The 12,967-nt window shown below is 43.7% G+C and overlaps 1 protein-coding gene across 1 annotated transcript in view; it reads left to right on the plus strand.

The window, feature by feature from the left end:
* Nucleotides 1-5,342: 5,342 nt before the first annotated feature.
* Nucleotides 5,343-12,967, plus strand: part of EGFL6 (EGF like domain multiple 6) — a 62,083-nt gene continuing 54,458 nt past the window's right edge. Inside the window, exon 1 of the mRNA XM_063084487.1 lies at nt 5,343-5,416. Coding sequence (XP_062940557.1) covers nt 5,343-5,416 — 74 coding nt within the window. The remainder of the gene's footprint in view (nt 5,417-12,967) is intronic.

Consider the following 12,967-nt stretch of genomic DNA (forward strand, 5'->3'; position numbering starts at 1 on the left):
TTTCCGCAGCACCCTGAAGTATTTCTGTTAACACTTATGTCATTAATTCTAATAAAATGTTTGCATTACTGTCACCTGGAGCAAGGGATTATGTCTTATTCATCTTTATATCCCAACCAAACATGGTGTCCAGCACATGATTGGCAAGGAAACATTAATGTTTGTTAAAGGAATGATTAAGCCTACAAACCACATATTAGAACTTTTAGAAAATAGTGAGGTATACATTTTTTTTGACAAAGAAAGAAAAGAATTTTGTTTCAGCAAATTTTTCTACTTTTATTCCTTTTTTAAAAAAGTGATCACAAATGTAGCTCCAGTTTTACAATCCACAGAATATTTCTCAACCAAAGTCTTCCGAATCAGGTTGGAGTGACTTTGAGTGAGTCTTTACTCTGAAGGCTTATCTAAACAAGTTGCCCAGGTTTAGTGCTCACAAATTATTACATAGGATTTATGTAGGAAAAATAAATAGACAAGCCTTGCAGGGGCATGCCAAGTTATTATTATGTTCAGTTGTGAACTGGAAAATAGCAAAGGATATTTATACTTGGACCAGGAAGGAAGTATTCAGGATAGACTCAATCTGTAATTCCCCCTTTCCCAAGACAGAAAGAAAAGCCCCTGCAGGTTGAGTGCCTTCAGTTGGAAACATGAATTTGGTTAAAAGTCAAGGGGGCTAACATCAGGCAATGAGATTTCCTTCATGGGCAAGGGGATTTTTCTATTTAAGTAGTAACATTTAAAAGGTTATGGACTCCCTTAAAAATCAGATAAAAGCCATGTTGCTCCTCATTAGAACATATTCCTTTACACATAAAATATTATTCACTATTGCTGGTGGTGAATTAACTATACCCCACCATCACCAGGTTATGACTCCCTGTAGGGAGAATGAAATTTGATGGCAAAATTCATTTCCATTGAAGTCTGACTTCAAAACCCATGTTTTTTCCATGATGTTGCTAGGTAACCTTTAAGACAAGATATTTAACTGCTCTAAACCTCACATTGCTCATCTGTAAAATGGGGTAATGATGCCTACCTTATACAGCTGTCATCAAGATTAAATAATTACTCTCTATGCAATGCCTAGCAGATAATAAACACTTTGCAAGTATCCATTTCTTTCTCTTCCTCAATCACCAAGAGGAGAGTTCTAAGAGCTATCAAAATTTGAGGGGGAAATGAATCAAAGTGTCATATTTTTCTCTTTTAATCTTGCCTTAGTTTCCTTCTGCCTTTGTTTCAAAAGGTGAGAATCTTATTGTTAAAGAAGATCAGACATTCTGAGAACCATGTGTCAGACATCCAGCCAACTTCACCAGAACAAAAAGAAACAGGAACTGCCTGATGGACCCATTTCCACCAAGTAGCCCCCACTGCCTAGCACAGGGCCTGGCATTTCGCAAGGCCCAATAAATGTTTGAGCAAGGAAAGGACGGATGGGGAAGAAAGGAAGGGAAGGAAGATGGAAGAAGATTGGGATTTTGTACCATAGAGCTCCAATGTAAGCATCCCTTATATCGGCCCAGTGAATGTTAATGATGATTTCTATAATAAAAGTGTTCCTGACAGGCACAGGATGAAGAAAAACAAAGTATACCTTCAGATGCACCTGCCACACAGAGTGTGGCAGTGTGTGCATTGAGAGCCACGTACTTCACTGACCCCTTTCACTGAGTAAGAAGAAATGGAAAGAAACAGACTGGGGAAACCCATCAAGCTCTAGAATGTGGGGCTGAGCTACAACTAACGTAGAAGATTAGAAGTCACGAGGTGCCATTTTTGATTTTTGATCACTATTCCTACTGAGGTGCCATGTCTTCAGTAGGAACGGTGATCAAGAAAACATGAAGTTTGAGGGGGAGGATTATGTGGTAGAAACACAGGGACATTAACTCATCCTGTGTGGCATATCTGGCAAGTCACGTCACACGCTGGTGCTGAGGTTTTCCATCTGTAAAATGTGGGTGTTGGTTCATGTCATTGACTGTCCATTAGAATCACCTGGGGAGTTTCTGGAAGTCCCCATGCCCAAGCCATAACCCAGATATTAGAATCTCTGGAGGTGGGACCCACACATCAGTACGGTCAAAGCTTCCCAGTTGATCCAATGTGCAACTGAACTTGAGAACTACTGGTCCAAATGATCTCTAGACCCCGCCAGCTTAAGTGTGGTCCTCAGACAAGCAGTGGGGGCATCACTTTGGGTCTTTTTAGTAATCAAGACTCTCAGGCCGAACCCTGGACCTACACAGACAGAATCTGTATTTTAACAAGATCCCCAGGTAATCTGTACTGACATTAAAGTTTGAAAACACTGGCCTAGACACTTTCACCCAGCTCTTCTGATCATGTTCTGCTTTCGGTGCTGATATTTCAATAATTTAGGGATCTCAGCGCCAGGCACTTTGTCAGTGTTAAAAGTTTTACACGTGTCTCATGTACATAAATTTGGAAAGCACAAGAATATCTCATCATACCTGTTCCATGCAGAGGGTTAAGTGGAAATAGATTGGGGAAAAAAATGTAGCTCTGTAAAGGGCATGGACGATTTTATGACACTCTGATCAAAGATTGTTTTTCCTTTGTAGAATGGAGTAGAGCCCCTGAAGAGCAGTTGCCAGGTTCCTCTTCAAAGTCAGCAGCACCAGTGGGATTATTAAAAACACCTGCCTCCATGTGGCAACTTGTACCCAGCATCTTCTCACCTGGCAACACATCATTTCCAGGTTCCCTCTCTGTTCCTCATATTACCTGACAGCTCCTTTGCCCACAGTTCCCCCCACCCACCCCCAGGAAATAATAGGTGGGTTGGCTGAGGAGTGTTTGACCTCCTCGAAGTTTCCTGTTGTAATGTTCATCCACTCCTTAAAGCCTATGGAAGGGAAAATCGGTTCTGAAAGACAGAAAGGAGAAACAGCATCAAAATGCTGAAACTAAAGCTAGAAAGTAACAGATAAACTTGAATGCAAGATGCTAGTCGACATTTATAAGTCAGGGCAAGGAAGGCAGGATGGCCCCCACAGGTTAGGCTAATCATGTCCAATGAGAAGTTTGTTGAATACAGGTTTATTTGGAGGAGGGAGTGGTTTGTATCTGAATGTTCAGGAACAAGTGGCACGGGCAAAAACTCATAATTTTCTATTCAATTTAGTTTCCAGATGTTAGAAAGCAGCCGACACGGTACTCTACCCATATCCCCTCAGGCCTGACATTTCAGTTGAACTTTCAACAGTCAGTATCTACAGCCCTTTGCCTGGGGGCTCCCTTTGGCTCTAAGCCCCCACTTTGTCCTCAGCACAGAAGGCGGAGGCCCCAGGATCAGTGCCCTGGCAGAAGCGTTCAGGCAGTGACTGAGTGGAGAAAGTGCATAAGTGCCCCTGCTCCCTCCCCTTCGGATAGGTCATTTGGAGATGCATGTTCAGTGCTGGCTTTGGGAGATCCCCACAGCATGAAGCTCCAGTTGCTCACGAAGGTAATTTGATTCACGCCTGATACTGTCTTCCCCAACTCACTCCCTCACTCCCCTGCCACTGTTCTCTGTGCGCCCAGAATAAACCTCCACTCAAACCCTTGCCTCAAGGTCTGCTTGTGAGGCAACCCACACCAAGATAAATTTTATATTCCATTTTCTTTGAGATATTTGCCGGTATAGAGTTCATACCTGATATTCTTTCCTTTCAATTTTAATATTTTCAGTAAATAAAACAAGTTATGGTATGAACAGTCCCAGTTCTACATGTATTAGCTGCATGAACTTGGGCAAGCTGATTAACCTCTCTCTCAGTTTCTTGGCACTTCAAAACTGGGGGAACTAATGGTCCCCCATCTATAGAGATGTGGGTGTCAATCAGATAATGTATGTAAAGTGTTTAGGACAATGCCTGTCTCTATTAGTTATGAACAGTTCAATGGTCTAACTGGTTACCGACCAAGGATACTGAACTGGTGGGGATGCCTACAACCATAAGACAGAAGATCCAATTAAACATGCCTTGTGCCAATATGAACGTCTATTACGGTGGAAAGCAAGAATCTGCAGCAAGAATCTTTCCCATCCCTACTTCTCACATTTCATTGGCCAGAATTAAGGCATATGCCCATAAAACCATGAACCAAGCTTCAAATCAAGACAGCCCCCCTCTTTCTCCCTATTCTTTATTTTATTTCTAACACCGGGTAATGTGTGTGTCGGAGAGCTACTGTTGTGTAACAGATGGTCACAATAAGCGTCAGTAGCTTGGCGGGTGCTGCCAACCTTAGCTGAGCTCATTTGTGTATCTGTGGGTTGGCTGATACACACAAGACTGCACTGAGCAGCTCTGCTTCACGCAGTAGGTCTGCAGGTAGACCAGGTAGCTGTGTTCCACCTGTTCCTCATCCTCCTTTGGCCACCACACTAGCTGGTGCATGGTCCTCTCACGTCCATGAGGCTCAGGAGTCTTAGGCATAGGCTTGGAACTGGCACACTGCAACTTCTGCCCTTATGCCATCGGTCAAGCAAGCCACACAGCCAAGTCCAGTGCTGAAGTGAGGGGTCATAGGCTCTGCCCACTGTGAAGCCAAAGGGTGTGGATATGGGGAGAAGGACAGGGAGGGACCAATCATTCATTCTACTGTAACAAGTTGTCAGAATAAAGAATGTGCCAGTATCATATGAATGCTCTGAACTCCTACAGCATCCGAGTTTCTGCCATTAGCTTCTGCATTGGTTACCCGATGACAATAGCATCTGGGGTCCCACGTAAGTAAGCTGTTGTAAATGAGTGTGAGAGATGACATGTCAAATGAAGGGGTTGCACGGGACTTGGTGGCCTTCCACCTGTAGCATCCCATGATTCGCAGTTTGTGGAAGAAAACCCGGAGGAGTATGAACACCTAAACAGAAGTGAGAGAGCGCGTCATCGTGAACCTGCGTCCTTGGTTCCCGCTTTGACTTTTGCAACTACATGTTTCAATCCCCCAGCGCAGGTATCAACGAAACCTATCCCCCGCCTGAAACAGGTGGCCATAGCTGGTGACTCTGACAAGGCCAAGTGAACTGAGCCTGGGGGAAGCTTCTGCGTGAACAGAGAGCGCGGAGGATGCGCGGGTCGCGCTGGAGGCGGGTCCCAGCCCGATGTGCACGGCCCGCCCCGCCCTCCGTCGCTCACCCGCCGAGGAGCCGCGGCGCGCCTGGCCAGGGCGCCCCCGCCACGGTGCCCGGCCTCCCCTCCCCGCCCGCAGGGACCGCACCTGAGAGCTGCCGAGCGGCCGAGGAGAGAGCAGGCGGCGGCCACGCTGCACCCCGGGTCCCCAGGGGCGCCGGGGGAGGAGGAGAGCGGCCCCGCGCGAAGATGCCACGGCCTTGGGGCCTCGCGCTCCCGCTGCTGCTCTCCTGGGTGGCAGGTGGATTAGGGCACGCAGCCAGGTGAGTGTCTGGCTGGAGATCGGTCCGATGGGCCTGAGCTCCCCACTTTGGGGACACTTCTCTTTGGCCCCTGTCCGTCCATGCACCCCCGCGTGTATGGGGGTGTGTGCGCATGGGTGCCTGTCGCGCTGAGACAGGATTTCACTAAGGTGCCAGGCCCGGAGCGCCCACGGGCTCTCCTCCTCGCGCGCCTTTGGCGGGATTTTGCACCCAGTTAGTTCCCTTTGCATCAGCTGCTCCCCACCTGGCCGCGCCGCGCTCGGCGGGTTACAGGGAGAGAGGCTCAGAGCGCAAGCCCGTGGGTGCGTGTGGGCTTGGTGGCCTGCAGACACCTACTGGAGGGACGGGTGTGTGCGTGCCCTATGTGTAAGTGTCAGTGGGTTCTGTGCTTGTGCCGTTTCGTGTTTTCCACTCTATCCGAAGCGCGCCAACTGGTTGTCAGTCGCTAGTTTTGCTGGGGAAGTGGGGAAAGAAACCGAGGACCATAGCAAGCAAGTCTTTACTGTTCTTGGGCTGAGCCAGCGTGATGCTGGGCTCCTCTGCTCAGTGCCTTCTGATTAGGGTTGACAGACTGGAAAGCTCGTTCTTGCTATGGCAATGCAGAATCTGAAGACGTTGTCTTACTGCCCATAAGCTTTTCTGAGTCCTGAGACTTATTTTTCCAGAGATCAGCAAAGCCACTTAGTAAATGCACACTTACATAGTGCTTACTGTCGACCTGGCACTGCTCTAAGCGTTTTGGAACTATTAACCCATGTAAAGCCCATAACTACTCTGTGTGGAAAGCACTATTATCATCCCTGTGTCGTAGAGGAGAAAAGTGAGGCACAGAGAGGTCGAGTAACTTGCCCAAGGAGGCACAGCCAGTTAGTGACGGAGCCAGGGTGCAGACCCAGGCAGCTGGCCCAGAGTCCCTACTCCTCACCAGTGCACTAGGGCAGTCTTTTGGGAGACACGCACTGAAAAAGGTTTGCCAGTTCTCTGGCTATGATGTCTTGCTTTCTCCTTAGGTGTCTGCTAGAGCAGGGTTTCTCCACTGCTGCCCAATTGACCTTTTGGGCTAGGCTGGATCATTATTTGTTGGGGTGGGATGTTGTTCTGTGCACTGTAGGAGGTTTAGCAGCATCCCTGGCCTCTACCCACTAGATGCCAGCAGCAACCCTGATCCCCGCCCCCCCCCACCAAGTTGTGACAACGAAAAATGTCTCTGGCTATTTCCAAAGGTGATTTGGGAGGCAGAATCGCCCCCCAGCTGAGTGAGACCCCTGCACTACAGAGATATTTCAGCAATGATTCTTGGAGAGAGCGGATAAGAGCCTCGGTTTGGTTCAGGCTTCTTAAAGGTGAGCCTGATTATCTTTGTTTGACTTACAGGAAAAAATCTTTCATCAGAGTCAGCCACGATATTAAGGGATTTTGAAGTTCAAACAGAACAAACCTCAAACCAGGTTCTTAGAATGTATGATCGCAAGTTTCAATTTCCTTTTCATGATAAAAATATAAGCAGATGTAATTTGCTCATAATCACATTTTCCTTGAACGTCGGAGGTTCTTGCATTGTTAGAAAGCCCACTTAAGAAAGACCAAGTGCTATTTGGAGATGAGATTAATAGTTCTTTAGCAGCCAGCAAATGGACCTCCAGGAACTTCACTTTCAAAGTGCCTCCAAATTAAATTAAAAGCCGAAAATCCCCCGAATAAACCAAAGAATATTAAACTGGAGAATCCATATCGGGATTCTGCAGCTCTGCAGTTTTCAAGATGTGAAACGTGGTTTCTTTACACGGTATCAGGTTCATGAGCTGGTGTGTTTATTATCTGCTCAACGTGCTTGGAAATGTCAAGTGGTCGGCTCTTCAGGAACTGCCCAGGAACCGTGTTTAATCAGCTCCAGATTCCACATTAAGGACAACACATGTACAGAGAAAGCAAGGCACCCATTGCAGAAAAGTGTGCTTACTGATTATTTCCTGAGGATTCACAATTTATAGTAAAAACTGACTGCTATGTAGAGATTTCTAATATAAGCACCAGTTGTTGTTTTTAATTGAAACACTGCACCATGATTTTATGACCTAGAAAATTATATGCCTCTTAAATGGTGCTTAGTGCATAGTAGACAATTAACACTCATCAAATGAATAAATCATTAGCTACACGCATTTATCTGCTCTTAAGCATCAGAATTTGGCTCGCTTTATACCTTTTTATGCCCTTTGAGTACTGGGACTACAGATGCTCCTTGACTTACTATGGGGTTATGTCCTGATAAACCCTATCATAAATTGAAAATATCCTAAGTCAAAAATGCAGTTAATACACCTAACCTACTGAACATCATAGCTTAGCCTAACCTATCTTAAATGTGTTCAGAACACTTACATTAGCCTACGGTTGGGAAAATTGCCTGACACAAAGCCTACTTTATAATAGTGTTGAATATCTCACATAACTATTGAATACTGTGCTGAAAGTGAAAAGCAGAATGGTTGTATGGGTACCCAACGTACAGTTTCTACTGAATGCACGTGGCTTTCGCACCACTGTAAAGTCAAAAATTGTAAGTCAAACCATCGTAAGTCAGGGATAGTCTGTACTTAAATGCTCTAGACCTGCTCTATTCCATACAGCAAATATGGTAGCCAGGAGTCCCAGATGGCTATTGAGTACCTGAAATGTGGCCAGTCCCAGTTGAGATGTGCTGTTAAGTGTAAAATACGCATCAGATTTTCAAGACTTAGACTGACAAAAAGAACAGGAAGTATCTCACTAATCATTTTGTATTGATTACATGTTGAAATGGTAATATTGTAGATATACTGCATTAGATAAAATATGTTACTAAAATTAATCTCACCTGTTTCTTTGACATTTTAAAAAATGTGGCCACTATAAAAAAGAATGAAATTCTGCCATTTGCAGCAACATGGATGAACTTAGAGAAAATTATGTTAAGTGAAATAAGCCAGGCACAGAAAGAGAAATACTATGTGTCCTCACTCATAAGTGGGAGCTAAAATAAAGAAAAGAAAGAAACAATCACAATACTACATTAAACTTTCAAAATAGAGAACAGAACTGTGGTTATTAGAGGTGGGAAAGAGAGAGGGAGAGGGGGTGAAAAACTAGTTAAGGGTCACAAAGATTGATTATGTCTTGTAAGCATGAGTGTACTAAACATCCTGATTTAATCACCACATATTGCACACCTGTATTGACATTTGATTCTGTACCCCACAAATATATATAATCAATTATCTTTCAATTAAAAAAGAAGTGGCTACTAGAAAATTTAAAATGCCATCTGTGGCTGTAACTCTATTGGACAGTGCTGTTCTAGAACACTTATTGATCTGAACTCCATCTTGAGTGTTGCAGGTCCTAACACTGGGACCTTTTTGCCTTGAGCACATAAGATAAATATGTTATTAACTTTGCTATTCTTGAGATTAAAGTTTGGAGCAACTCCCTACTTACAACATATTTCTGTCATATATTTTTTCTGTATTGAATTCAAGTGAAAATAATGTGAGATGAAGGAATGACTGGGTTCCTGCTGAGGAGCTGCACTCATGGCGAGGCCTGCTCACTGCAGGCCACACACTACATGGAGAATTGATTCTTCTCAGAGCCCTGTACAGGAAGTGCCACGGTAATAATTCACCACAAATTTCATGACTTAAAACAACACAAGTTTATTGCTTACAGTTCCGGTGGTCAGAAGTCTAAAATGAATCCTATGGAGCTAAAATTAAGGTGTTAACAGGGCTGGTTCCTTCTGGAGGGTCCAGGGGAGAAATCCTTTCTTATTTCTTCCAGCTTTTAGAAGACATCAGCAATCCTTGGCTTATGTCTGTCTCACTCCAATCTCTTCTTCTGTCATCTCACCATCTCTCTGACTCTTCCTGGTCTTCTTCCCTTTAAAAAGAACCTGTTATCAGGCCCACCTGGATAATCCAGGGTCATCTTTCCATTTCAGGATCCTTAACTTGATCACATTTGCAAAGACCCTTTTGCCATATAAGATACTAATCACAGGTTCCAGGGATTAGAACAGGGACATCTTTTTTGGGGGGTGGGGGGAGGACATTATTCACCCTCTTACAGGAAGCCTGAGCTATAAGTCTATTGTTCTTGTTTATATGGGCTAGATTTTATCTTTAAACATAATTTTAGTGATTTTTGAGTAGTCGGTGTATCATTCATTTCTTTATTCCCAAAACTTAAGAGCCAGGGTTTCTAGGAAATAGTAATCATGAAACATCTAATTGCAACATAAAAATCATTTCTGAGCAAGCTTATTTCAATAGTTAGTTTGATTGGCTTAGAAGAGGTTAATGTTCTACTTATATGTAATTTACAGGCATAAATCAGGTTATGTCAACACTAAAATGAGAATAAGTATATTATCTAGTCTTCAGAAACCAGATTGGCATTCAGCAAATATTGTTGAGGCCCTACTACGTGTCAACTCTTTTCATGTTATTTTAATCAATTTTCTCAACAACCTTAAGAAATAGTTTTAGACAGACAAAGGGATGGAGAAACAATGGAAAAACTTAAAGAAGTTAAGTGATTTCTCATGAATTGCATTTGATTTGGTCTTCTGGTCTAAGACCAGTGATATTCCAATATTCCGAATTTATTTTCTCAAAAAAATTGAATACAGAAAAGCTGACATTGTTGCAAAGTGCTTTCCCCCACATTATCACCAGTGCACCTGTTGAGCCCGACTCCAGTCCAGCATGATCAAGGGACATGCGAAGACTAGGTGTTCCACCCTCCCAGCACCACCACCTTCCTCTCTAAGTTTGCCCCTTTCACCCAGAAGCAGACTCTGTGCATTGCAGACAACATTTAAACTGTCCTTATGGAGTGAATGTGAGTCCACCTGATATAAAACGGGGAAGAAAGCAAATTTTCTGGTAATTAATTCATGGTAGGTATTGCATAGGAATAAATGAATAGATGGGTGAATACATATCTGCAAAAAAAAAAAAATGCAAAAGGAAGGCATCGGCCCAAGATACAGGGAGTGGACTGGCTAGCACCTTGGGTCATGACCCCAGTGGCTGCCACGAGGCAAAGAAGACAGGCTGGAACCAGGCTGTGAGGGGCCAAGGAGCTTGGACTTGGTTCTGAGAGCAGTGGAAAGTAAAGCAGGCCATTGCAGGCTCTGCGTTCTTTAAAGCCAACACAGTCATGACTAATTCATGCACAGAATTATGACATAATTGCACAGAATTATCCTTAAGGTAATAAGCCATAGCTGGGTTAATTGGCAGCATTTTTTTCTTTCCTAATGTACATAATAGTGTGCTTACAATTGATGGCATCTCAGATTTGATGAATACAAGTGCAAAATTAAAACTCAAAATACCAAAGAAGCAAATATCTTTACAAAGATCATCACCTTGCTCTTCAGTGTTCCTTTGCTTGGTTTCCAGACACCACATATGTTAGTTATCTATTGCTGTGCAACAGAATACTTCAAAATTTAGTGGCTTCAGACATTTATTATCCCACACATTTTCTGTGGATCAGGAATTCAGACATGGCTTAGCTGGATGGGGCTTGGGGAATTTTTTAAGACTGTTTTTTTTTTAAGAGCAGTTTTAGGTTCGTAGCAAAAGGGCTTGGAGTTTTTCTCAAGGTTGTGGTCAAGCTGTTGGCCAATTCCACAGTCATCTGAAGCCTTGATTCTGGCTGCAGGATCTGCTTCCAAGATGGTGCACTCACATGATTATGGGCAGGAGGCCTCAGCTCCTCTCCATGTTGACCTCTCCATAGGGCTGCTTGAGTGTCCTAAGAACATGGGCTGGTGGCTTAGCTCAGCTGGTTAGAGCGCAGCCTTATAACACCAAGTAACACCAAGGTCACGGGTTCAGATTCCCGCACTGGCCAGCGGCAAAAAAAAAAAGAGTGTCCTAAGAACATGTCAGCTGACTTCCCCCATCGTGACACATTTGAGAGAGAATAGGAGGAAGCTGCAATGCCTTCTGTGTCCTAATCTCAGAAGTTACCCCCATCACTGCCATAGTGTTCTCTTAGTTAGAAGCTGGTCACTAAGTACAGCCCCACAAAAAGGGAGTGGAATTAAGCTTCACTTTTCGAAAGGAGGAGCGTCAAAGAATTTGTGGACACATTTTAAAACCAGCACACCACACGTTCTGGTTTGCCTTCTCTCACACTGGTTACTCCTTCTCAGCCTCCTTTACCAGCCTCCCTTCTTCTATGGGATTCAAAGTGCTGGATTGGAGATCAGTCTTTGACCCTATTTTCTTCTTCCTTATCTACACTCTCTTCAGGTGATCTTTTTAGTCCTAGCACTATCAATGTCATCTATATGTAGATAACTTCAAAATGTTAATCTCAAGCCCCAACCTCTTTCTGTTGCATTTTTTTACCTATTCATGGGGATGTCTCATTGAGTATAGGACATCCAAGACTGAACTCTTGTTCATCTCTCCAGAACTTGCTTCCTTCCACCTTCCTACTCCTCCCTATCCCAAAACAAACAGCATCCAACCAGGCTCAAGCCAAAAACCTGGTCATCATTCCTGACAAGGGACGCTCTTCCTCCCCACTTGTATTCAATCTGGCACTAAGACCCATTACAAACCACGTCTCAAGTCCACCTCCTTCTCTCCCCCCACCTGCCACCAGCCAGCTGCACCACCATCATCTCCCACCTGAGCCAGCACAATAGCTTTCCTTCTCTTGTTCTTTTGCCCCCTCCATTCCACGCCCCAAAGTATTCCTCTTAAAATTTAAATGAGACCATGTCAGCCCTCTTCTTAAAACCTTTCAGTGACTTTCCATCAGATGAAGAATAAAATTCAATAAATAATAAAAATAATAAAACTTTAAAAATAAAATAAAAAATTAAAAAAAGAAAATCCACTCTACTTAAAACGGCATAAAAGGCCCTGCTGGATCTAGCCTTTTGCCTACTTCTCTAACCTCATCTTGTATTATTCTCTCCCACGCTCACTATGAATAAATGAATGGATGAGTGAATGAGATGGAGAATAAATGTAGCTGTCTTAATCACACTTGCTTTGTTGACTGCCTTTCCTTCCTCGTCTCACTTACCCACTTCCCCATCGATGTTCCCTTCACCTCTTAAATAAACCACTTGCACTCAGGGAAATTTGAATACACATCAACACACACTGGTACAGGAGAGCTTGATAGCCTGGGCCAGGTTTTTACTGGGCTCTTAAACCCCTACCCACCCAGGAAGATGAGATATCTTGAGGTATTCCTGGGTCTGTTGGGCTTAGACTCTGTTTCTTGAAGACAGGTAGGAACCCAGAATTAATTTTAACTGGTTAGGTACAATGAACTCGTCATGCTGGGAGCTGCAATAAAACAAAACAAAACAAAAATCAAAAACAACACCACAAAAAACCCCTCATGACTGGACCTTGTTATCCCTATTTAGGAAAACTTTTATTTCAATTGCATGGCAATATTTAGATGTGTTTAAACATCAGCAAAAGAAGTTTAACTTCTCAATTTGTCTTGGAGAATCTCATGAAGTTTCCT

The sequence above is a fragment of the Cynocephalus volans genome, chromosome X, assembly GCF_027409185.1.
Source record: "Cynocephalus volans isolate mCynVol1 chromosome X, mCynVol1.pri, whole genome shotgun sequence".
NCBI classification, from domain to species: Eukaryota; Metazoa; Chordata; class Mammalia; order Dermoptera; family Cynocephalidae; genus Cynocephalus; species Cynocephalus volans.